At 34.9% G+C, this 26,912-nt stretch overlaps 1 protein-coding gene across 6 annotated transcripts in view; it reads left to right on the top strand.

The window, feature by feature from the left end:
* The window catches only part of KATNAL1 (katanin catalytic subunit A1 like 1), a 201,852-nt gene extending 183,815 nt beyond the window's left edge, over positions 1-18,037 (top strand). For 5 of the 6 annotated variants that reach the window (XM_037527105.2, XM_054701786.1, XM_037527108.2 and 2 more), the window contains 3 exons: positions 2,112-2,246; positions 16,512-16,638; positions 17,772-18,037. In XM_037527105.2, coding sequence (XP_037383002.1) covers positions 2,112-2,246; positions 16,512-16,638; positions 17,772-17,970 — 461 coding nt within the window. In that variant the 3' untranslated portion in view covers positions 17,971-18,037. The remainder of the gene's footprint in view (positions 1-2,111; positions 2,247-16,511; positions 16,639-17,771) is intronic. The other variant, XM_037527109.2, reaches the window with a different exon arrangement.
* Positions 18,038-26,912: the final 8,875 nt, after the last annotated feature.

The raw sequence follows: 26,912 nt of genomic DNA, 5'->3' as shown, positions 1-26,912 counted from the left end.
TTTACTGAGTGGGATAAGTCTATTCTGTTTCCATGGATTTTTTTTTTTTTTCAGAATTTTTTATATCCTCTATTGATCTTTTTTATTTTTTAAAGATATTATTTATTTATTTATACAAGCACTGGGTACAGTCAGAAGCGCGGGAGGGCGAGAGAATTCACCAGAGCCAGAGCGGGGAGCAGAGCAGGCAGAAGGACCGAAGTACACTGCTGAGGGGAGCAGCGAGCGGCAGGAGAGGTCTGCGCGCCATGTGGGACCCTCCTCCGGTGGCCGGGGAGCAGCCGGGGATCGAACCAGCACTGCAGAGGCTGCGGGCAGCCTCGCAACCCAGCGCTCAACCGCTGCGCCACCAGGGAGGCCCTCTATTGATCTTTTTATGTCCTGCATCTCTGTTATTTTCTTAACCCTTCAATTTCTATTTTCTGTTCACTAATTTTATTTCTGAGGTCACTCATTAATATTTCTGAGTTTTGTTGTATCTCTTTGATCAGCTTTTCTGTGTTTTCTTCCATTTCCTTTATGTTCTTTGTCATGACAATTTTAAAATAGTCCACATCTTTGTGATTGGATTCCAGGGAGTTGTTCTTTCCTTGAGATGACATATTCCCTTGTGGTCTCATGGTGCCATTTGTTGTATTTTTCTGTCTGCCCATTCGTTGCTTTATGTTTCCCTTTACAAAAGAAAAAGTATCTGTAACAGTAACTTGCATTTCTCCTATTTTTCCATCAGGTGGTACTCTGGTTTTATGTTATTTTTCAGGTTTTTGTCATTTGCTGGATTCTGTAGACTTCCATAAGTCTGATCTGGCAGCTCTTGAGTTAGGGTGGGTGATGTGCTTAAAGTGGTCCAGTTGTTGGTGTGAATGTGCTGCGGTGACAATGGCGCTGACTCGTGTTCGTAGCACCAGTAACCCTCTTTTCTAAGATTCTAGACCTTATCCTCTGCAGTCTGTGTGCTGTCAGTGTATTTCATGAGGTTAGTGTTAGTCTGAGGATTGGGGGTAGGCTGAAGTGTAGCCCACTGCACTGTCCTTATTGTTTTCACTAGGAACCCAACCTGTGTATGTGCAGGAGTGGGCACATCAGCTCCTCTCATATATTTCCCCTCAGATAAGGGTGTTTTTCTTTTAAAATTTTAAAAAAGATTTATTTATTTATAGAGCTGAGGTGCAGGCCAGAGATCTGGGGAGGTGAGAGGATTCACTGGAGACAGTGGGGAACAGAACAGGCAGATTGACCGAAGGACTCTGCTGAGGGGAGCAGCGGATGAGACAGGAGAGGTCTGCTGCGCCATGTGGGTTGCTCCCTGGCCAACCAGGGATGGAACTCGTGCTGCAGAGGCTGTGAATTACTACATATTGTGGTGCTTAACCTCTTGTGCCACCAGGGAGGACCAGTCAAGGGTGGTTTATCACCACACCTTTTAACTCTCCCTTCTACAAGGTTGCCAGTTGGCAAATTGGCAGCATTGCCGTTTGTATGGAGGACAATCATCTCCAAGTGTTTCTCTCTACCCATCTCTTGTTTATGAAACATGAATTTCCTCACTGTTCCTTTTGGTGCCATCTCCGTTAATCTCCAACGTCCAAGAGGTGTTCCACTCATACCCCAAATCATCGGACTCTCTGGGTGAGATGCCAGTCTGGATTCTGAGTTTTTGGCTTCAATTGCTACATCATATGCTTGCATTAATAAATAATTGTAAACCTCCTGTTCTCTCTTCTTGAGAAAATTAATCAGACTATAGACTAAAATTGAAAGAAAACTGAGTAACTTCCAGATTAAAAAAAATAGCAGGATAAAACAACATAATCTCCCATGTTTTTTCTTTTCAGAGGAAATGTACATTCATTTTCATGCGGAAGAAATTGAAGTTTCGTAATTGATTTTAAATCTTGCAGTAGATTATTTCTATTTTCCTTCCTTGTTTTATAGTTATCTGTTGATATATTTGGTTCTGCCACCATACTTAAGGCAGAAGGATGGCATCGTTTTCATCATTGAACCTGTCACCTAATCTGTGACTTATGCTTAGAAATGTCAATTGAATGACAGAATACAGGACTGTAAGAGAAATCTCTTTTTTTTCCCCTTTACTTTGTTGTGTGCAGGAGTTGGGGGAGCTTTAGAGAATGATGATCCTTCCAAAATGGTTATGGTATTGGCTGCTACTAATTTCCCATGGGACATAGATGAAGCTTTGCGAAGGCGATTAGAAAAAAGAATTTATATACCTCTCCCAACAGGTATGATGCTTTCCTTTACTATATTTTAATCTTTCAGTTAATTCTTGTTTTCTTTTTCTATTTCTTTAAATCTTTATTCCATCAACATTGTGCTTAAAGAAGTCTACAGTATCACAAAATTATTTTGTAGCAGATGTAAACAGAGGTCATAATCTCTGTTGAAGTTCTTTATATTTCAGAGAAATTCTTCCATTCAGAGTAGACACATTTTAATAAATTTGTTAGGACATCTGAATTTCTAATTTAAAACTTGAAAAATCTTCATTAAGTCTTGTTTAAGTGGTTAAAAGTGAAGTTTTTGGGATCTTTTTCAAAATGTCTTTTTGAAAAAGAATTTCATAGTGCTAATGAATGTTGAATTTCCATATCTGAATTTTTTACTTTTTATATTGTGATAAGATTTGTGTACAGTAAAATGTAAAGATATAATGTGTATAATTTGATAAGTTTTGACAAATGTATACTACTTATTCATACCTTACTGTAGATGCAGGATATTTTTATTGGCTCAGAAAGATCCCATGTGTCCCCCATCAGTTAGTTCAAACCCACAACAGGAATTCATTTTCCTGATTTTAATCACCGTAGTTTAGTTTTACTTCTTATTAAACTTCATCTAAATGGAATAATAACTTTTGTGTTTTTGTCTACTTTATGTCAACATGGTTACAAGTATCAGTATTTTTTTAATGATATCACTAAACCACAATTTGTTTTTTAACAACTTTGAGTTTTTTTTCTAGTTTTTGACTATTATGAATAAAACTAAATATTCTTATACAAATCTTGTATGGATGAATGTTTTTAATTCTTATTGGTAATATAGATAAAAATAAGATAGGTGGACCATAGGGTAGGTATATATTCAAAATGTTCTCCTAAGTGGTAATGCCATTTTATACTTCCACCATCAGTGAATGAGAATTCCAGTACTTCTTCATCCTTGACAACATTTGCTATTATCCATATTTTAATTTTAGTCATTCTAGTAATGCTCATGTTTTTGGTCCTAATTTGCATTTCTCTGATGACTTACTTACAGAGTACCCTTTCATGTGCCTATTGGTCTTTGGTTTTTCTTTTGCACAATCTCTTCTCAAGTCTTTTGCTTAGTTTTTAATTGGTTTATTCATTATTTTACTAATGCTTTGTAGTTCTTTATCAGTTACATGGATTGTGACTATTTTCTTCCAGTTTGTAGTTTGTCTTTCATTTTCCTTTTTTGGTATCTTTTGATAAGCAGTGTTTTAAATTTTGATCAAGTCCTCATGTTAAATTTTTCTTTTCTGGATAATGCTTTTTATATTTTTGTTTACCCCATGTGAACAAAAGGTTTTGCCTATATTTCCTTTTAGAAGCTATAGTTAGCGCTGTGATTCATTTTGAATTGATTTTATGTATATATGTCAAGAGTTGAGTTTCATTTTTTCATATCTATATCTAGTTGTTTTAGCACCACTTCTAAGTTGTCAAATTTATTGGGATTTGACTTAATACAATGTGGAAACTAAATAAATGGCTTCTGTGAGGCTTGTGATTTCCTCTCCGATTCTTGAGTCTAAAGTTCGTAGGGAAGTTAATCAGGAAAAGGAGATGAAGTGATAGAAGTAAGGACAAATTGTAATCTGCAGAGATGAGTTGGAACCTCTCAGGATAGACGGGAACCCATGTTGGGCTCCCATTGCTTCTAAGATTTCCAGTTTTGATGACCATCATGTCCTACGGAAGAACCTGGCATTATTTTAACAGTTCTAAGTGTACTTTTGGTCAGGAGTCAAAAAAATGAAGGAGGAAATCTGGCAGGAGCTGGAAAGAGATAGAGGCATATGTTCTGCTCTACTCTTATAACGGGAGTCAGCGAATAAGTCATGATTTTTTAGAACTGCAAATGCATCTCATGCTTTGCATCAGCTTTCTGAGTTCATACATTTCTGCCCTAAGATCTCATATATAATTACTGTTCTCCATGCTAAAATCTTTGCTGAAGGTAACAGAATACAAATCTAAACATCTTACTTACCTTCCTATAGTCTGTGGGATCTATAATGGTGGCTCAGTTTTCATTCCTAAAATTGGTAATTTCTGCTTTATTTCTATTCTTGATAATTCTTGCTAAAAGTTTATTAGTACTAATCTTATCAAAGAATAATCTTTTGCTTTAATTTTCTGTTTCTTAGTTCTTTGATTTCTTCTTTTATTTTTATTATTTCTCCTTTATACATTGAGTTAATATTTATTTTTCTGAAGTTAGATATTTTTACCATTGATTTTAAACCCTTCTTTTTAAAATATAAACATCTAAAGCTATAAATTTCTCTTTAAGGCACTGCTTTTCTTTAATTGCACAATTCTGTTGTATTATACTTTATTAAGTATTGAAGAAATATTTTTTAATTTTCTTTTTCTCTCTCTTCTCTCTCTCATTTGACAGTTGTCTATAGCCATGAAGTCAAGATACAGAGCATATCTTTTCATCCTGAAAATATTTATTTTGGATTTCATAAAAATAGAATCATAAAATGAGTAATTCACAAAAGGAACTATTTTGTGAATACTTTCTTTCACTTCGAATAATAATTATGAGATTCACCAAGATTGTTTATTTTTTGGTGGTGAGCAGTAGTTTATTATATGGACATATCACAGATCATTTATCCATTCTCTTACTGGTGGATATTTGGATTGTTTCTCATTAGGGACTGTTGTAGATAAAGCTGCTATCATATTCACATTCAGTTCTTTGCAAGGACCTGTTTTGATTTCTATGGGATAAATATCTATGAGTGAAGTAACTAGGTCATGTATGTTTAATTATAGAAAATATGTTGACATTTTCTTCAGTTGTCCTCTTTCAAGATATTTTGTCTTTGTTTTTCAGCAGTTTGACTGTGATGTTTCTGGGATTTCCCTTTAGCTTGTATGTTGGACTTTTTTGATAATGTTGCAGAGGTTTCTGGAACTCAGTTAAATTTTTTTTAATCCTTTTTCTGTCTTCAGGTTGGATACTTTTATCTGTTTTTTTATTTTATTTTTTTTCTGTTCACTGATGCTTTCTTCTGCTGTCTCCAGTCTATTTTAAATCCTACCCAAGCGGGCCTCCCCAGTGGCGCAGCGGTTGAGCGCTGGGTTGCAAAGCTTCCCGCAGCCTCTGCAGCACCGGTTCGATCTCCAGCTGCTTCCCGGCCACCAGAGGAGGGTCCCACATGGCGCGCAGACCTCTCCTGCTGCCCGCTGCTCCCCATCTGTGGTGTACTTTGGTCCTTCTGCCTGCTCTGCTCCCTCCTCTGGCTCTGGTGAATTCTCTCACCCTCCCGTGCTTCTGACTGTACCCAGTGCTTGTATAAATAAATTTAAAAAAAAAATCAAAAATAAAATTTCCATATCTAAATATATTAAAAAAAAATCCTACCCAAGCAATTATTTATTTCAGATATATTTTGCAAGTCTGATAATCCCATTTGGTTATTTTTTATAGTTTCCATTGATTTGCTGAGGTTTCTTGTTTGTTCATTTATTTTGTTACCTTTTCCTTTAATTCCTTGTCATTTTCCCTTTAAAAGGTGGAGCTTAATTTCCCTCCTCTTGAAAAAAAGTTTAGACATAGTGATTTGCTTCTAAGTAACAGAATATGACAACAGTGAAAATATGTGACTTTTGAAGCTAAATCTTAAAAAAAGATAGTTTCTGCCTGGTTCTCTCTCAGATCATTTGCATTTGGGTAAGCCAGCTGCCATATCATAAGATCACTCAAACAGTCTATGGGGAAGCACATAATGAAAAAAACTGGTTTCCCAACCAACAACATCTTGCCAGTCATGTGAGTTACCTGCCATTGAATTTCTACTTCCTGCTCTCTCTCTCTTGCACACATGCACTTGTGCATGCACACACACACAGTCTCATCAAAACTGACATATTGTCCTTGGTCTCGTGAGAGACCCTATATTAGCCAGGGCTCTTCAGAGAACTAGAACTAATAAAATGTGTGTGTGTGTGTGTGTGTGTATGTGTGTGTATTTATTTATACATAGAGAATGAGAGATGGAGTGGGAGAGAAATTTATTATAATAATTGGTTTATGGGATTATGGAAATTGGCAAGTCCAAAATCCATAGTGGGTGCCAATAAGCTAGAGACTCAGGGAAGATTGACAATGCAGATCAAATCAGAGGGCCACCTGCTGGCAGATTTCTCACTTGCTTAGGAGAGAACTGTTTTGTTCTGTTCAGGCTTTCAACTGATTGGATGATAACTGCTCACATATGTACAGTAGACTTTACTCAAAGTGTGCTGATTTGAATATTGATCTTATCCAAATACTTTCATAAACATTAGGAATGGTATGTGACTAAATATCTGGGCACTGTGGACCAGCCAAGTCAACACATAAAATTAACCATCCCAGACATCAAGCTTGAACTTTGTAGCTTGCTCCAAAATTCCTAAGCCGTAGAAACTGTGAAGATAATAAATTGTTTTAAATCACTAAGTTTTGGTATAATTTGTTGTTCAGACATAGGTATTCATACCCTCTTCTGTTGGTTTTTGTCAGTTAATTCTTATGTCTGGAACATCTATTTCTATTGACTATTTTATTAATTTTCTTGGTTATGGGTTAAAATTTTTCCTATTTCTTCACATGTCCAATAGATTCTGTTTTGAGGTTCTGTATTATAGGAAGTCTAGATTATGTTGTTTCCTTTAATGGGTCAATGTTGAATTTTCTTCTGACAGACATTCAAATTATTGGCAGAGCCTAAAAAAAAAACCACACAGCAAACTAACAACACTATAATTCCTCACTGTTGGTGCTACATGTAAATAGTTGTCTCTTATATTTTGTTTTATAGTCATTTATCATAGAAGGACCAGTCTGCTGTTAGGTTTTTTTCATGAGGATCAGATATGGAAGCCTCACTTAGGACTTTTAAAACTTAATTTTTCACATAATCCCAGCTTTTGTTGCTCAATTCAAGGCTCTGTGATTATAAAAATGAGTAATATAATTAATTACTAGATGTCTGGGTCCATTTTGTCTTTGTTGACTGCTACTTTGTATCCCATTTTCCTAATAATCTCATTTTAAAAACAAAGATTTTTGTCTTAAATCAGTACCTAATTTACGAATGGAGCTTACATAATAATAAACTCATTTAAAGTAACAATGGGAGTGATTTATTTACAATCTGTAAGCTGTTCTGGAATAGTATACCTCCTAGAAATAGCTTGTTTGTACCTCACTTGCTCTTTTATAAGTTCTATGAAAATCTGAAATTTCAATGGTTTGTTATCACTTCTAGTTTAATACTTTTCTTCCTTTTCACATTTTCCCCAATTTTTTCTTCGTTGCTCTCTAAACAAAATGTCTATGGTATATAGTACATTTGTGTGAAATGAGTGCTAATTTTACCATGAAGGGTTATAAATAAAAATACCAGTGGCTAAAAATTCCATTAAGATCTGGAACAAGACAAGGATGTCCACTCTCACCACTGCTTTTCAATATAATACTGGAAGTCCTAGCCAGAGCAATAAGACAAGAGAAAGACATCCAAGGAATCCAAACAGGAAAAGAAGAAGTCAAACTATCACTATTTGCAGATGATATGATAATATACATAGAGAACCCCAAAAACTCCACAGAAAAACTAATTCAACTCATCAATCAGTTCAGTAAAGTGGCAGGATACAAAATCAACACGCAAAAGTCAGTAGCCTTCCTATACACAAACAATAAATCTGAAGAAGAAGAAATCAAAAAAACCATCCCTTTTATTATTGAAACAAAAAAAATCAAATATTTGGGAATAAATCTAACAAAAGAGGTAAAGGACCTATACAAAGAAAACTATAAAACACTGTTAAAAGAAATAGAAGAAGACACAAAGAAATGGAAAGACATCCCCTGCTCATGGATTGGAAGAATAAACATTATTAAAATGGCCATCCTACCAAAAGCAATATACAGATTCAATGCTATTCCAATCAAAATTTCAATGTCATTCTTCAAAGAAATAGAACAATTATTGATGAAATTCATATGGAATCACCAAAAACCCCGAATAGCCAAAGCTCTCCTGAAAAAAAAAGAAGGGAATGGAGGCATCACACTCCCAGACTTCAAACTCTACTACAAAGCCATAATCATCAAAACTGCATGGTATTGGAACAAGAACAGACATACAGACCAATGGAATCGAATAGAAAATCCAGAAATAAACCCACAGATTTATGGTCAACTAATCTTTGACAAAGGAGCAAAGACTATGCATTGGCGCAAAGAAAGTTTGTTCAATAAATGGTGCTGGGAAAACTGGGTCGCTACATGCAAAAGAATGAAGCTTGACCACTACCTCACACCATACACAAAAATCAACTCGAAATGGATTAAAGAACTAGACATAAGACCTGAAACCATAAAATATATAGAAGGAAATATAGGCAAAACACTACGTGATTTGCACATCAAAGACATCTTCACAGACACATCACCCAAAGCAGTGATAGTGAAGGCAAAGATAAACAGCTGGGACTACATCAAATTAAAGAGCTTCTGCACAGCAAAAGAGACAATAACAAAAACAAAGAGAAACCCCACCAACTGGGAGAACATTTTTGCACCCAACACTAATGATAAAGGACTGATCACAAAAATCTGCAAAGAGCTGATGAGACTCAACAACAACAAAGAAAATAATCCAGTCAAAAAATGGGCAGAAGAGCTAAAAAGAAATTTCTCTGAAGAGGAAATGCAAATGGCCAACAGGCATATGAAAAAATGTTCAACATCACTTGTAATCAGGGAAATGCAAATCAAAACTACCATGAGATACCATCTTACACCAGTGAGAATGGCACATATTAAAAAAACTAGCAACAACAAATGTTGGCGAGGGTGTGGAGAAAAAGGAACTCTCCTGCACTGTTGGTGGGAGTGCAAACTGATCCAACCACTATGGAGAGCTGTGTGGAGATTCTGGACCTACTAAACATAGAGCTTCCATATGATCCAGCAATTCCACTCCTAGGTATTTACCCAAAGGACACAGAAACATCAATTCCAAAGAACACCTGCACCCCTATGTTTATAGCAGCACTGTTTACAATAGCTAAGCTTTGGAAACAGCCCAAATGCCCAAAAATAGATGACTGGATCAAGAAGATGTGGTACATATATACCATGGAATATTACTCAGCATTCAAAAAAGATAAACACATGCAATTTGCAGCAACATGGATGGCGCTGGAAGGGATCATGCTCAGCGAAATAAGCCAAAAAGAAAAAGAAAAATACTGGATGGTCTCACTCATAGCAGGAATCTAGAAAACTTAAATAAGGGACCAGGAAAATGAATAACTATATGAAAGTGAAAATCAAAATCAACAAAAAACTATGAACCAGAGACACTTTTTGGGGGGCGGGGGGCGGGAGGGGAGGGATTGTGGTCAGAATGGGGGGGCTGCAATTGTATGGGGAATATAAAAATAAAATTTATTATTTAAAAAAATAATACCAGTGGCTAAAAAGAAAAGTCTTACAACCTGTACTGACATCATTTATACTCTCTGTACTTTGAACTTTCAGTCATTATATAATAGGAGAAAAAAATGTAATTCGAAGAATGATGGTAATTTTCTGAATGCTTGAGAAAAGCTTAAGTATGGGGGAAAGACATTATGGCACAGAAGTAGAAATTTAAATTTCTTTAATATTTTGGAAAATAAAATAGACTTGATTGACTAAAGGACTCTCTTCTAAACTTGTTTTCCCTTATAAAAAGGTTACATTCATTTTTCAACTAACCACTTTCAGTTGTTTCTCTTTTTCATTAGCAGTCTAAGGCTAGTTCATGACTATAGAACTTGAGAAATTTCTTTCTCCTACAAGACTGCGAAACAAATAATCACAATTAGAATTCTACTTTTTTCTAACTTTTCCTTTCATTGGTATTAATTAATTCAACAGGAGTTTAACTCTTGGCTCTCTGAAAGACATTTGCTAAGTACTATGTGAATATAAAGATAAACAATGTGCAACCTGTTTTGGGGGAACTCACAATGTGGGTGGAAGATGAGCATATACTTACCCTCATTATAACATGTGTTAGTAGAGTTCTCCAGAGTACTTTGGAGCTGAGATTGAGGAATAATAAATTCTGACTTAGATGCTTGGGAGGGACTTCATTAGAAGTAGTTGCATTTTTACTTTTCCTATAGAGAAGCAAAATCATGGTTGTTTGAAAATGAATAGACAAATAGTTATTGTGACTGGAACATCTGTAGGTAGACGGGTGTGGAAGAGACCAATGATAATGAGAATGTGGAAAGATGATAAACCTAAAAGAAAAATTTGGAACTTACCAGATAAAATTAATGAAAATAAAGGTAGATTGTATTTAAAAAAAAAAAAAAAAACTGAAGGACACTTATGAACAAAAACAACCATGAAAAGAAATTGCTAGTTGAAAAAGGCAAGAACTGAGAATAAGGATAAAACAAGTTGATTATAAATTATGTAATATAATTCTGTAATATTGAGGGGCAATTAGAACTTAATGGCAAGAAAAGTTATGTACCGCTTACTTTTGCTGCTTAACAAACCACTCCAGTGCTTAATGGGACTGAACAATCTTATTTTGCTCACAGATTCTATGGATCAGGAATCCCAATAGGGCACCGCAGGGGAGACTCATGTCTATTCCATGATGTGTGGGGTCACAACTGGTAAGAGTCAGTGACTGAGGGTGACTCCACATCTGGAGTCTGGGATGATCTGGAGTGTATTCACTCACATATCTGCGGAGTGAGACCTGGGACCTTAGATGGGGCTGTCTTTCTAGAATACCTTCATGTTACCTGTGGCTGTTCCATGTGACCTGGGCTACTTTAGGCATAGTGGCTTCAGGGTAGTCAGAGTTCATATGTGATGACTTAGGACTCCAACACTGGAAGGGTAGAAGGTTCATTGCCTTTTATCTCACAGGCTTGAAGGTAAAAATTAACAAGCACATCCATTTTTAAAAAGCGCGGGGACTACCTGTGGATGGGAAAATGGCAAAGCCATACTGTAACAGTGCATGGGATGAGGAGACTCTTACAGCCATCTTCACAAATATAATTTGCCACAGTCAACAAAAGGCAAAAATAACAGCTCCGGGAGGGTATAGCCTTATTTTAAATCTCTTCCTACTTTATGCATCTCAATTATGGCAGCAACCACCAACCCCCTTCACTTAATTATACTTTGTTTTTAGACCACCAAGGCATCATAAAATCTTTTAGACTGAGTGATTAATTTCCTGTCTCATCAGAGTTAAAGTTCTTTTTTTTTTAAACTGCAAGTTCACACTTTATCCTATTTGTCTTGTTTGCATTTCTTAGTACTCTGTTTTTCTCTACTCTGACAGATATGCTTCTTCCTGTTTTCATTTCCCAGATTTTTTTTCTCTTCCCAGTCATTTCAATTTTATTAATTTTTCAAAATTGACATTTAAAGCATACCAATTCTGTGAAGTCTGGCTTATCTTCCTTGTACGGACTTTGTTTCCTTCGATGATTTGTATGTGTTATCTGCCTCTTAGATGTTAGTTAATAGAAGGGATCCTAGGTTTTCTGTTGCCCTGTAATCCTGTTTGTTGATTGACTCAGGAAAGTGGTGGTGATGGGACAATGCACATTTATTGAGCGCCAACTGTTGGTCAGGCTTTACATGTATAACTCACTGTTTTCTCAGAACCATCTTACAAATAGATTATGTTCTTATCTGTATTTTACTGATGTGGAAATTGAGGTTCTTAGAGGTTAAGTGTCCTATCTAGTGCGGCTGAGCCCAGACCCCCTGATCTTAGAGCATACACTCCTCTGCTGTGCTGGGCTACCTCCTGTATTCGGAAAGTGTTGTTATTTCAAGAAAAAGTGTACAACCCTTCTAATAATGTTTATTTAAATTTGGAATGCATATTGACTTGGTTCTGTACCATTAACAATTCTTTATACTATCATTAACACATTTGCCCCTTGTTAATTCCTACCCCAAGTTTATTAAATATCATTAATTCAGTTTTATAGAGCTTATAAGTCTTACTTAGAATCGTCTTAACAAATCATTGATACAACTAATATTAATATTTAATTTTTCCAAATCATAGTTATTCAGGAAAAGGAGGACATTTCCTACTAACTGTCAGTACCACCAGGACCTCCTTATGAACAGGTTTATGCTCCAAAGTTCATTTAAGCTAGTTGTCTGGAACTTTGTTTTTGTCAGAGAGAATACATTATTTTAAACTTGATATTTAATTTTTTACTACAGGTGATATTAGAACATTTGATTTACAAGTATAATGGTACTCTAACACTGGGAATGAAAGAACAAATGTGGTATTTGTTCATTAACATTCATTTGCTATATGCAGAGCACTAGAAGTTCTAACACTGGTGTCAGGAGCGGTCTAGTTCCTGAAGCAGTGATCCTAGGAGCTTCCTCCCTTTCTTTCTTCTCATATCCCTTTTTCTGATCACCTGAGTGCAGGATTTTCTTGACACTACACTACCTGTGATATGCTCTTGTATATCAAAAGGTGGCCTGTTGACTGGTAATGGTTAAGGATAAGGAGCTCCTAAGATTAAGGCATTCTTGAGGTAAAGTTTTTCTAGTCACACCCTTTCTTTTTTCCTGGCAATCTCAGGTAATATCTATTTGCTTCTCTTTCCACTGTAACTATGTTTTGTATTGTTTTACTTTGTTTTATTCTAAGTGTGTGTGTGTGTGTGTGTGTGTGTGTGTGTGTGAGTGAAAAACATGTGAAACAATTGTTCAATTTATCCAGTAATTGGCAAGGCAAATGGCCTTAGCCTTATAGCCACTTTCTAGGGCAAGAGATGGAGCACTGTCAGACCTCAGAAGTCCCCCCAGTATGGTCCTTTCTTAGCACAGCTTCCTTCCTGTCCTCTGTTGGTAATCATTATTCCTTTTATAGAAATAATTTGTTTTTCTTAGTAATTTTATCACCTAATAATGTATCCCCAAGCAATTTTACCTCCTTTTAAAATTAACATAAATGAAATAACACTAATTAAGTTCATTTTTTGTTGCTTCTTTTGCTCAGTAGATATTTTAAAATTCATCCATCTTATAATATGTAGATACAATTCATCTTTGATAAGGCGAAGGGAGAAATAATGATAATATTGTTATGTGTTATTTCATTGTATTAGTTTGCTGCCGTTTCTATAACATAGTGCCACAGATTGGGTGGATTAAACAGCAGAAATTTTTTAACAATTCTAGGGGTGAGGAGGCCAGTAGTCTAAGATGCAGATATCAGCAGGATTGGTTTCATTTGGGGGCCTTTTTCCTTGGTTCATATAGATGGCCATTTTCTTCTGATATCTTTGTGTAGTCTTCCTCTGTGTGTGTTTATGTCCTGACCTACTTCTCTTATAAAAATACCAGTCATATTGTATTAGGACCCACCTATATGACTTAATTTTACCTTAACTCCTTCTTCAAGGATATTTTCTCCAAATACAGTCATATTCTGAGGTATTAGAGGTTAGAGCTTTAATATAAGAATTTAAGGGAGGAACATAGTTCACATTCCTTATGTTATATGATTATACCATAACTATCTACCATATTATTTGATGGACATTGTCATTGTTTCCAGTTTTAGGCTATTATAAACAGTGCTGCTATGAACATTCTTTTACATGTATAATGGTGTAAATGTCTGAGTTCCTTTAGACCAGTTGGAGCATTCTATCCTGAGTGAATTGCTAGGTCATGTTATATAGGAGGAGCATCAGCAGATAAATCCAATCTGTTTTCCCAGGTAATTCTCCCTATTTACATCCTGTTCCTAATGTTTGAAAATTCCTGTTGTTTCACATCTTTCCAACATCTAGTATTGTCAACCTTATTAGTTTATACTAGTCTCTTGGTATGCAGTGCTTTCTCATTGCGGTTTAAGTCCTTTATTTTGTATTTCCTTTATTATTGAAGAATTTGAACATCTTCCTTTATTTATTGGCCATTTGGATTTTTTAATGTATCTGTTCATATCTTTTGTCCATTTTTCTATTGGTAGTCTTTCTTACTGTTTTATAGGAGTTTTTAAAATATTTTTGATAGATCTTTTATTACATATGTTGTAAATGTCTTCTCAAACTATAACTTGTGTGTTTTCACTGTATTAACAGTATGTTTTGATGAGTCAGTGTCTAATATTAATGTGGTGACTTTATCAACATTTTCCTTTGCAGTTAATTTTCTGAGTATGTTTTGAATGTATTCAATATGCCTAAGAATACTTTGAAGGCTTTGAGATCTTTTCCTGTTTAATCTTCTAAAATACTTGTAATTTTGCCCTTTTCATTTAGATCAGTAATATATGAAGCACCAACTTTAAATTTGGTAGTGCCCAATTTAATTATTTTTCCTTGTGGGTAGTCACTTGTTCTGACATCATTATTTATTGAAATAATAGTTATTGAAGAGACACTATTTTCTCCTATTACTTGAATTAACCTCTGTCATAAATCCAGTGTCTATAGTATACGCTTTTGTCTTCTTCTAGACTCCTTACTCTGTATCATCAATCTATTTATCTGTCTCTGCAAGAGTATTAGAGTGATTTGACTCCTGTTGCTTTGAAAGTATTGAAATCTGATGGAGCAATTCCTCCCACCTTGTTGTTGTTTTTCCAGTGACTTGATTGTACTTGATTCTTCCTATTTCCATGAGCATTTTAGTACCTATAAGTCAGGTTCCACATACAAATCTTTTGGGATCTTTATTGGAATGCCTTGACTCTATAAAATCATTCGGGGGGAGGATCGTCAATGTCATGAAAGATAAAAAATAAACACTGAGAAATAGTTTTAGAAAAGACTGAAGAGATGTAATAACTAAGTGCAGAGTGTAATGGTTTTTAAGAAAGTTATAAAGTCCTAGAACAAATCGGGACATTTTAATATAGATTGTGTATTAGATGCTACTAATGTATCCATGTTAAATTTTCTGATAAGTGTGATAATTGTGTTCATAGACAATACATGCTGAAGAATTTAAGATGAAGTGTTATGCCTATATACCTAACTTCTAATTCAAAAATGTTGATTGGGGGCCTCTCTGGTGGCGCAAGGGGTTAAGTCTCAGCACTATGAAGCTATTGGCAGCCACTGCTGCACGAGTTCAATCCCTGGCCAGGAAGCTAACGCACACGGTGCAGCAGACCTCTCCTGTCTCGCCCTCTGCTTCCCTCAGCAGTGTATTTCAGTCAGTCTGCCTGTTCTGCTCCCCACTCAGTCTCTGGTGAATCCTCTCACCCCCTGTACCTCTGGCCTACACCCCAGCTCTTGTATGCATAAATAAATAAAAAATTTTTTTTTAAAATGTTGGTGGGGTAGAAGAGAAGGGAAAGATAATGACAAAATACTGACAATTGACAAATATAGATGAAGGATAAATGGGTGTTCATTGATTTTTTTTTTACCCCTGTAGATACAAAGTAGAAGAGAAAATTCAATTTCATATTTTTGTATAAGATAGTAGAGAACTAGAATTGTACTAGTTAGTGTCATATTAGTGTGTTACATTAAGCAGATTTGCCATTAACCCAGTCAATAAATCAGCAAGCATGATTGGTTACTTTAAAAATTCTGTACTTTAAGCTTATTCAATACACATTTCATAAAACTGGAACAGTAAATGTCTGTGGGTTCTCTTTCCAAACAAAGAATATATTAATAAGCATTTTGTGCCAATCACTGATTTCTGGAAAAAGAAAACTGCATCTTTTTAGACTGCTGGTTAGAGTTATGGAAATATTTTTTTTATTGTACTAAAAATAGTAAGCAAAATAATTCATAGGAGTTACACTCCATGCAATCTCTTTTTGTAAGACTAGGAAAATATTTTTTAGTAAAAACATTTCTGGTGTTTTGATGCTATTGTTTTCTGTAAAGAATTCCAGACCCTTAATTCTCATAGCAAGATTTTTTTACAGTCTATAAGGAAAGCCCCTTGAGTTTTGTTTGTCAGTTGGGTTTTGTATCAATATTTAATTATTGCAGCCAAGGCACATAGGAAGTTAAATAATTATGAATCATGCAATGAATTGGTAATTCTGCTTAACTCACAGTTATTGACTATTCTTTGTATTAGTCTTTTCCCTGTGAATGTTAATATGTGATTTCTTGTCAAAATTATTTGCAAAGTAAAACATCTAACAACGACTTCTAACAGCAAAAATCTTCTAACAGCAAAAGGAAGAACTGAACTTCTGAAAATTAATCTTCGTGAGGTTGAATTAGATCCTGATATTCAGCTGGAAGATATAGCAGAGAAGATTGAGGGCTATTCTGGTGCTGACATAACGAATGTTTGCAGGTACCATTTTAATGATCTGTAACCTTGGACATTAGTTAGAGATCTGGCAGGAGGATTGGTCTTAAAGTTTGTATAGTTAACCTTTCACATGAAAGCAGCTACCCAGATCCTTGAAATGATTTCCCATTTGTCTTTTTTTCCCTTTATATCTCTGTTGATCATTGTTAGATGATTAAATACGTAACAGTGTCCTTCAATTTTTATTGAAATCATTGTGCCTAAATTGGTAATGACTGACGATTTAAGGTTAATGTAACCCTAAACTACAGTCTAGCTCTATCAACATAAAATAATATTTTGTTTTGGTTGGCATTATTTTACTACATGCAGATGAACAAAGTTGCTCAGTTTAAGCTGTGGAAGATAAATATAAATACATGTGTATACCCACCCACACTTATGTAATGATGTCACTAAATTGAAAGAAAATTATGTGCACACTTTTAAAATTACAGTTTTCAGAATAATTTCTGTTATATAATTGCTGTGGTAAAATATGTAAAAATTTGAAGTTTTCTTAGTCTTGACCTTCTTAATTGCTTTTTAATGAGCTCTTATCTGCTTCTTCCAAACCTTGTAATTTTTTACAGGTGAGTAGAATGATGCTGAACATAGGATGTGGAGAAACCAGAGTTCATCCCTTTAGTTGCTCACAAATACTGCATGTAGGGGATTCCCCACCCACTATATGTGGATATATATTCATGTTCCAGAGATAGAGGTTCCTGGCTATACCAGGAATCTGAGATACTGCAAATCTTAAACCAGTTTGTCTATAAATTAGAGAAGGTAACCATATGTTAATTTTCAAGTGTGCAATTCAGTATTTCAAAATTCTACCTCAGTTTTCTATACTTCTTGGCTGTCTTTCAGGGACAAATGGGGAAAGAATATTTCACTAATTTGAACCTCACTTAGACTTTTAGGATTTATTAATGATACATTTTATATTGAAGTGGTATGCATTCTGTTATAGCTTTTCCTGAATCCTTGGGATATCTCTGAATTGAAAAAATGTGGGCAGCATTAGAAAAACATATAAAATGGCCTTTAAAAAAATGTTTTCCCTTAACTTTGAAAGTGTGAAAAAAATTTGCAACAATGAGTATTCACTGATTTTGGTATATTTTTAGGGATGCCTCTTTAATGGCAATGAGACGGCGAATCAATGGCTTAAGTCCAGAAGAGATCCGTGCACTTTCTAAAGAGGAACTTCAGATGCCTGTAACCAAAGGAGACTTTGAATTGGCTCTTAAGAAAATTGCTAAGTCTGTCTCTGATGCAGACTTGGAGAAGTATGAAAAGTGGATGGCTGAATTTGGATCTGCTTGAATTTCTGTCAGCTCTTTCATTTATGGTATTTTTGTTTATAAAATGTGAAGAAAATCCTGCAATTTTTTCTTAAAAACAGGTTTGGAATTTTTCATTGGAGAGATTTTCACTTAAAAGAAAAAAAAAAATCTAAGACCACAGAGAATATTAAGTGTTGTCATATAAGAAAAACTTACATGGAGAGCCTGGTAGTCTCCATCACCTGGCTTTGTGCTTGTATTCCACATGTCCATGCACTATTGCACATGCTAACCAGTGTGTCTGGGACTCTGAGGACAGCGATCAGTGTGCTGTTGAAGAAACCTGTTTACAAAAGATTTAGAAAGAGCTCTGTTTCTCACTTGAATTTGTAGGCTTTTTTCCCCCCATTGTTCTGAACATGAAGGACATATGTATAAGTACTTTTAACATCAGAACTGTGTTTGTCAAATTCATTGTTAAGAAAAGGTAGTTTTGGATTAAATAATGAACACTTTAAAATTCAAGTATTGCTCTTGAAGTCTATCATATAATTAAAATTTTTACTGTTTCCCTATCATTTGTTCTATTAGCTATTATAGGGGCATACCTTCATGCTTTTTAGTTTTTGAATCATTTTTGCTAGGTTGTTTCTATGTTCTTTAGTTTTTTTGTTGGTACTTCTTGTATCTAACATTTGAAGAGTAGGAAGTTTATTTATGATGGCACAAAATGCCTTTTTAGAATGATGTCATTCTAGACTTCTGCATTTTTCACTTTTCTCTCAATATGTTCAGAAAGATAATCCCTTTATATTTTTCCTCAGGTCCAAAATTGTTTGACTTTGCTGGATTTGACTTTAATATTCTAAATAAATATTTTGGTATTCTAAACATGGCCACTCTTGTGGCTAGTGCAAAATAAACAAAACAAAATCTTTATGGTTTTCCAAGACAGCTTCCTTAACAAAATAAAATCATATATAGTAGATGATGTTCGTTTGACAATTTTAAAGTTATTCCTTGTTTAGTTTGAGAACTTGTACACACAAAAGTTAGGATTGAAATTTGACATGCTTTCAGGAGGAATTAGACTATAGAAAGAAGCCAGAAAAAGTACATGGTGTATAATCTAATCCTGCTTGTTAGTTTTTTAAAATTACATTTATCCTACTTTCACTGGACATCTTATGCATTCAAGTTCAAACTTTTAAAAATCTATATTTGACAAAATCTTGAATTTTTAATTTTTGACTGTCCCCACTATCTTAAAAATAAAAATAGTATAACTTTTTAGACACTTTAAAAAAAACAAAATCAAACCTTAGTATTTTGCTGAAGGGATTTTTTTTCCCCTCTAAGAATTATGTAATTTTCAGATAGTTTAAGTCTCAGTCTAAACTCCAGTATTCATCTAATGCTGATCCCCTCTTTTCCTTTTAAGGCATATAGAAGGTAAGTTAAAATCATAAGGCATCATGACTTTATTTAAGTTGAATTAATCTTCTTAAAATTTAAAGTAAGGGGCCTCCCCCGGTTGCACAGCGATTGAGCACTGGGCTGCAGGGCTGCCCGAGGCCTCTGAAGCGCCGGTTCATTCCCCGGCCGCTGGCGAGGGTCCCAAAAAAAAAAAAAAAAAAAAAAAAATTAAAGTAAGTTTCTTTTCATTCTCGAACTTCTAAAATATAGAAATAAGTAATCCTATTAAGATTATCTTGCAAACTATTGTCATCCAGTAACACTTTTCTCCCTGAAGTTCAAGGGTTAATTGTTAAAACATTAGTGTTTTTGTTGCTAAAACTGTTTGTATATTTTAGTTGATTAGTTAGGACATTTTTCTAGATTTTGTGTTGTTTGTCAGGCATGCATTTCAATTTTTTTTTCTGAAGTCTCCATGGATAATGACACAATAATTGTGATTTTAAAAAATTAACAACTGAACGGTATTAGGAGACTTCCTGGTAGCTTATCTTTACTAGCTTAAGTGAATCAGGTGTGTTTATTTTTATTTCCCTTGTTTCTCATTTCGTTCTATCATTGGATGGTGAATGCTTTGTATCTTAAACCCCTTACAGAATCCTGAAGAGACATTTCAGGTTTTCTAGCCAATTCAATGTACATTTTATGTATGGTGTTTTTATTGTAAGATGTGTGTTGCCTTGCTCAGAATAAGAAGATTGTGTTTTCTTTTTTCTTTTCTTTTTCTGTGCTGCATGATCAAATTAGAAAAATTTGGGTTTTTTAATATATCTGAAACATCATTTTTTGGGGTTGTGCAACATGGTGATGTTAGGACTGAGTTTTGTACAATTCTGTTTTGTAGATATTTGACCAGATAGTTTCTTTATTCAGCAGACTTGTATTGGTTGCTTACTGTGTACAAAACTCTTAGCTGGGAGCTCTGTGACCTAAAAAGTTGCATCAGGCTATACTGTTCTGACTGGGCATTTTCTATAATTACACTGTGTAGCTTTTGGCTTGAGGTAATGAAATGAGTTAAGATCACAAATGGAAAAGCATGATAATCTGTGTATGATTTGGAAATAATAGATATAAAAGTTTTTTCTCTCTTTAAATCTGTTTTAAAATTAAAACTGATACCATTTATTTGGCAATATAGCTATTAAAGATCTATTTCCATAAACCCTTTTGTTATTTCCCAGCTACATGTTTATGTTTATCATAAACATATACATATGGTGGTTGTTGCTTGTATACATTTTGCTCTCATAATTTCTTTTTAAGAGGAAATTTCTATTGATGAAATGTACCAGACAAATGACTCTTTACGTAGGCTGAAACCTGTTGTAATTCCAATAGAAAATAAATACTGACATCACAGACTTTTATCTTCCAGTCAGTGGCAGTGTAGGCATTCCAGAACGAGTGAAACACAATTTGGATTCAACATCCACCTCCAGAAATACCAAGATAGCCTCATAGAAGAATCCTGTTATGGTCTAGCTGCATAACGGGGCACTTCATTTGTGCTCCTGAGATTGCAGTTTTTGTCATGTGATATTTGACTGTCAAAAAAATGTGCTGAATATCTTAATAACCCAGAAAATGAAAAGCCAAGTTTTTGGTTACTCTACAATGAACATATATCGATACATCAGGAAAAAAATGTATGGGTCAGGCTCACACCCACAATATAATTTTCACTCTCGTTTACTTTGCTGCATGTAGTCTGACTGTTGAACATGAAATTATTGCTCTCTTTAGGTTTTGAACAGCTTGAATCTGTTTGAATTTCCTTCTTGGAAGTTTCTATATAGTTGAGTCTGTGATGAAGATCATCAACAGTAAGCAGTTGACATAATTACATTTTGTGTCCTCCCTTATCCTGAGTTTAGATAAAGTGAAGGATTAGGCAGTTATTTCATGTCATTTGGGCTTTGGCTCCTTCAGTATTGTCTTGATTATGAAATGTTTTTTGTTTCTTTTTGCATTATAGTAGATTCCTTCTCTTTTGTCTTACTAATGATAAATCACCTTAGGGTATATCCTGTAAGGTAGGTATAAAATGTTAAGGATATTTATTGGCTTTTTCTAAGAAAGGGCCACCTTAACTTGTATGAGGATACAATAAATAGTAATTGTTCTGTTAACATTTTTGGTTATCTTTTGTTCCTTAATTATTTTGATTATATAATATTTTTTACATACTACTTAATTTGTGATGCACATAATATGTGAGTCTAAGAATGTCAAAATAGAATAGGAATTACAGTTGGAGGGCATGTTGGGGGATAAAAATATTTAAACTCTAAATACTTGATTCTTACCACTAATTATTTTTGTAGAAAAAAACGAAAATGGTTATAATTACTGTTTACTTATTTATATTTTTAAATTAGGCTTTTAATATTTATATTTTTTAGGATATTTGCTTTTAATATTGTTTCTTAATGTGGAAACTATTTTAAAAGTCAGATCCTTAAGATAGTAGTTATACTTTTAAACATTAATAAATTAACAGTAGTTCTTTGAGTTTTATTAGGTTTTTTGGTTTAGGACAACTCTTTAATGATCGTATTTCTAAAATTCTAGGTTACTTGTTAATAAAAACAGGAAAAAAAGTAACATCATATAAGCCTTTCTCATTTCTTGATTTATCTTATTTTATGTATGTGTACAAATGACCTGGATACTGCTTTGTCACCAGCTGTGTGTAGGTTTTTGTACATTTGAAATGTGGCACAAAAAATAGGAAATTAATAGAGAGGTTTTCCTCCCATACAGGGCCTCCCACTTGATTTTATGTTCAAAACTGTAAAATACACTTTTATTTTACTGTCTCTAAAATGACTAAATGCTCTTTGGAAAACCTGAATCTGCACATGTATCTACCTCAGTCATCCAGGCTTATATTAAGTAGGAATGAATTGAAACCAAGTTTAAATTCAGTTTATTATCTATGCAAATTTGTTTGTCTTCCTTCTCTTTTTTCTTGCCCTCATCCCTTAACTTTTTTTCAATCCTGAAATTTTTGTTTAAAATACTTGTCTTTCTTCCTCTGGCAAAGCCATATATTCCAAATTAAGCCTCTATGAAATATTTGAATTACTTCTCCCCTCTCAGCTTCATTATGTGTATGTATTTGATTCTAAGGAACAGTTTCAAATACAACACACATCTATTTTCTCATAGCTTCATATATACAAAATAATGTGACAGCATTTAAAATCTTGGAACCTAACTGTTCCTGTGTTTATTCTCTAAGAACCTGAGTACAGTAAGTTCTCATTTAATGTTGTCTATAGGTTCTTGGAAACTGCATCTTTAAGCAAATGGATATTTAACAAAGCAAGTCCTCCATTGGTTCAGCATGTTGGGGATTGTTTTATTCTCATCAATGTTATAACAAAACAGCTATGGGAAGACTTGCTGTACTTTATGAAACTACACAGAGATGGACACATCTATTCATTCATATGGTGGGGAATTGCCTTCAGTTAACATTGTGTGAATACAGGGTCCAGTGAGATCATTACTTGTTATGATGGATTGTAAGTGTGTTGTTAAGATTTCTGTTTCAGTGTTGTCACCCAGTATTTTGCATCTAATTAAAAGAAAAAGACATTTGTAAATTGTATTTATTAAATGTGCTTTTCCTTAAATTTTATGCTGCTACTTTGCTGGTCATGACCTTAGTTGTGTTTGTGCATAGGTTATAACTTGGTAATAAATTTCTAGAGTGTTGCTTGTCGGTGTTTTCTTTGTGATTCATATTTGATCTATAGTCACTGGTCTATTTATTGCTAAACATTAGTGGGAGCAACAAACCCCTCACTAGTAAAGAGTGACTTTTCCCAGTTTTAGTTTTTAAAATAATGCATATTATAAACCTGACATTTTGTGATTGATGTGCATTATATTAATTTCAGGGCTGATGTAGGTAAGACTTTTCAGTTGATTCTTATTTGTGTAATGCCATTGCACAGTGGATGTACCATATGGTGAATTTTCCAGATTTTGGTGTCTTATTTTATGACTCTCCCAAAACTGTTTTTAATTCATATGCTTTTTTGAGGAGTTATTAAGTTTATATAAACATTAAGCAGATCCCCCACATGTAATATTTTACTTTAATGTGTGTTAACATAAAAACTCAGGAGACCTTTAAAAGGCAAAATGTATTTATTTGAGATCAAAGAATTGCAATTTGGGGAGCACAGATTCAGGCAGACACCCAAAATACATCCTGAGGTAGGATAAAAGTTGGGGGTGTGTATATAGAGGAAAAAAAAATGAGGATGAAAGAGGTGATGATTGAGGAAATGGTCAGGTGAAGGAGTCATAAGGTGAAAATTATTGGGAGAAAGGGGGGTGTGCAAAATATATTTGTAAATGTTCACTATCAGTCCTTTCAAACATTCTTGCTGGCTTCTTGAGTGTTGGTGGTTTGGCCCAGTTCAAGGATCTGGCACAGCTTGAAGAAGACAGTTAAGTTTGTTTGTATTGGCCACCCCAACCCCAATTTAAAATGACCCCACTATTTTAACCTTTCATTAAATTGACATTGGCATCATTTTTACTGAAGTCCATAGTTTATACTGTTTTGTGATGTATAATTCAGTGGATTATGACAAAAGCATAATGTATATCTGCTATTAGAGTCTCATATAGATCAGTTACACTGCCCTAATAATCATCTCATCTCAGTCCTTTTTAACTTCTCCTCCTCGCCCCTGGCAATCACTAATCTTTTTACTGTTTCTGAAGTTTGCCTTTTCCAAAACGTCATGTATTTGGTATCAGACTGTAGTTAGTCAGGCTTCTTTCACTTAGCAATATACAGCTAAGGTTCCTCCATGTTTTTTTTGTGATTTGATAGTAAATTTTTTGTTACCATGAACAGTATTCCATCGCTTGAATGTGCCAGTTTGTTCATTTATTGAAAGGCATCTCAGTTGCTTCCAAGTTTTAGCAATTATGAATAAAGCTGCTATACATTCACATACAGGTTTTGGTGTGGGTGGACATATATTTTCAAGTCGATTTGAGGTATCTTAAGAGTGTGATTGTTGGTATATATGCTAATAGTATATTTAATTTTGAAAAAAAAAAAAAAACAAAACCTGTCTTTCAAAGTGATTGTACCATTTTGTATTCCTACTAACTATGAAGGAGTTTTCCACACCCTCACCAACATTTGGGGTTGTCCTTGTTCTGGACTATCTTCCAACACGGGGCGCCTGGGCACCGAACCGCAAGTGACGGGCTCAGACATGCCCCACAGGTGCCTGGGGGGGCCCTGTGTTCTGGACTATCTTATACTAACAGATCTGTGGTGGTATCTCATGTTGTTTTAATTTTTAGTTCTCTAATGACATTATCTTTTCATGTGCTTTTCGATTTTAATTAGTTTTTATTGAAACCTTGTTAAAATCTGTCACACTTGTTTCCTAACTTTGTAAAACAGAAATTTGAACTTAACTAATTCTTTGTGATTCAGAATTATTCTTATGTTACCTTCAGTAGCTAGTGGAGGAGGAGACTTTTCTGCCTGTTACTAAATAAATTTTGGCATTTGCTTTTTACAATTTTTACTCAGGTTGTCAGCCTTTATTTCTCTTCTGATTTCCTATTTCTAGTCCTCAATGACCGTAGTGAAAAGTGTTTAGACTTGGAATTATGGGTAAATTAGGATTATAGCCATTTGAGGATGAGATTATTCTTGGAGGTTTAGTGTCTTGTTTGTATGTTTTCTCTAGAATATCTGTCGCCTTCTCAGCTTTGTCTTTGATTCCGAGTGTTCCAGGTAAACCAAGTATGAAGTAGATATTTATGCATAATGTAATGCATGCAGTTGCGTGACATAGCTGGACGGCTTCTAGAAGCAGTTTAGTTCCACGGCTCTACCTTCATTTCTTGCTGTGACATTAATGAAGATTTGATTCCTTAAAGGGTATAAAAGAAAAAATTAGGTAAATGGGACAAAAATAAAAAACGCCTGTGGCGGGCCTCCCCGGTGGCGCAGCGGTTGAGCGCTGGGTTGCGAAGCTGCCGGCAGTCTCTGCAGCGCCGGTTCGATCCCCGGCCACTGGGAGAGGGTCCCACATGGCTCGCAGACCTCTCCTGCCGCCCGCTGCTCCCCTCAGCAGTGTACTTCTCAGTCTGCCTGCTCTGCTCTCTGCTCTGACTCTGGTGAATTCTCTCGCCCTCCCGCGCAGTACTTGTATAAATAAATAAATAAATCTTAAAAAAAAAAATCTGTGGCTAGAGCCTTCCTACTTTCTTTCTAGTTCTCCAGTGAACATGACCAGAGCTGCCTACTGATGGGATATGGTGGCTCTTTTGGTAGAGCATACTTGAGTTAGTTATTGGATGCTTGCCCAGAGAAGCAGGAATTTAGTTAGAAATTGTGAAGGAAAATATAAGCATTCCTTGTTCAATGTCAGCTGCTGTCTTTCTTTCAAATGCATGGACAGAGCAGCAGGTGGGCTCAAGTCTCACCTGTCTATTTCCAGCAACTTATACTCGGATTCTACAGATTGGTGCCAGTGTGCTTTCTTCCTGCCCTGACTGGATATTTTCAGTCAGCTGCAGCTCACCCAAACAGGTAACACAGACTTATCTGGAATTCCTCTCACTCCTTAGTTGCAGCCATTGCTCCTGCTTCAATAGAACAGGTGAGGAAGGGAGTCAAAGGAAAACGCATGGTCAGTAGTTACTACTTTGCTCTTTATGATAAGGAAATTTTATGATCAACTCATCCCTAATTTTAAATTTTCTAAGGTCTTAGGACCTTTCATGTAAGTTTTGAGAGATTAACAGCCCAGGCATTGCGACCTGAATCTGAGAGCCAAATGACTTGGTCCAGTCCCCTCATCTAGTAGGTTGAAGAACTGAAATTGAGGAAATTTTAATCGTGTACAAGGTGTAAAGAATGCAATCCTGACTGCAGCACATTGATTAAGGACCTCTAAATCTTGATACCAGTACAAAGTATTCACACCTAAAGTGATGATAGTAAAGAGGAAGAAATATAAATTAACATCATGGATTGGAACTAACACTTACAATGTTTATTCTGTGCTAAATTAGCGCTGAGATGTATTTGCTATTATTCTCTTTTTTGCAGAAGAGGAGATGGAGTTTTTATAGACTGACTCATTCTAGTCATTTGGCTTCTAAGAAGCAAAAGGAGATGGAACCTAGGTCAGTTCAATTCTAGAGCCTATTACTTTGCCACATTCCAAGATTACTTTCAGCAATGTTAAATGCAGAAATCTTCAATTCTTGAAATAAATGTTAAATTCACCAATTTTCCTGAGGTTATCAATCTTTTTACCTTCCCTTTCCTGTAATGCTTTACCAGGAGACTTTTTAGGCAGACTACTGTGAAGTGTTTGTTTATAATGATAGGGGCAGGAAGTAGTGCTTATTTTTTTTTTAATATTTTATATATTTCTTACATCATTTTTCATTATTGCACAATGTATGCATTTTCGTCTTGGTTATATTCCCCATACAATT

The sequence above is a fragment of the Talpa occidentalis genome, unplaced genomic scaffold (assembly GCF_014898055.3).
Source record: "Talpa occidentalis isolate TD23 unplaced genomic scaffold, MPIMG_talOcc4v2.1 talOcc4.5, whole genome shotgun sequence".
Classification (NCBI taxonomy): domain Eukaryota; kingdom Metazoa; phylum Chordata; class Mammalia; order Eulipotyphla; family Talpidae; genus Talpa; species Talpa occidentalis.
The sequence above is the reverse complement of the archived record's forward strand: the minus strand, read 5'-3'. Positions and strand labels throughout refer to the sequence as shown.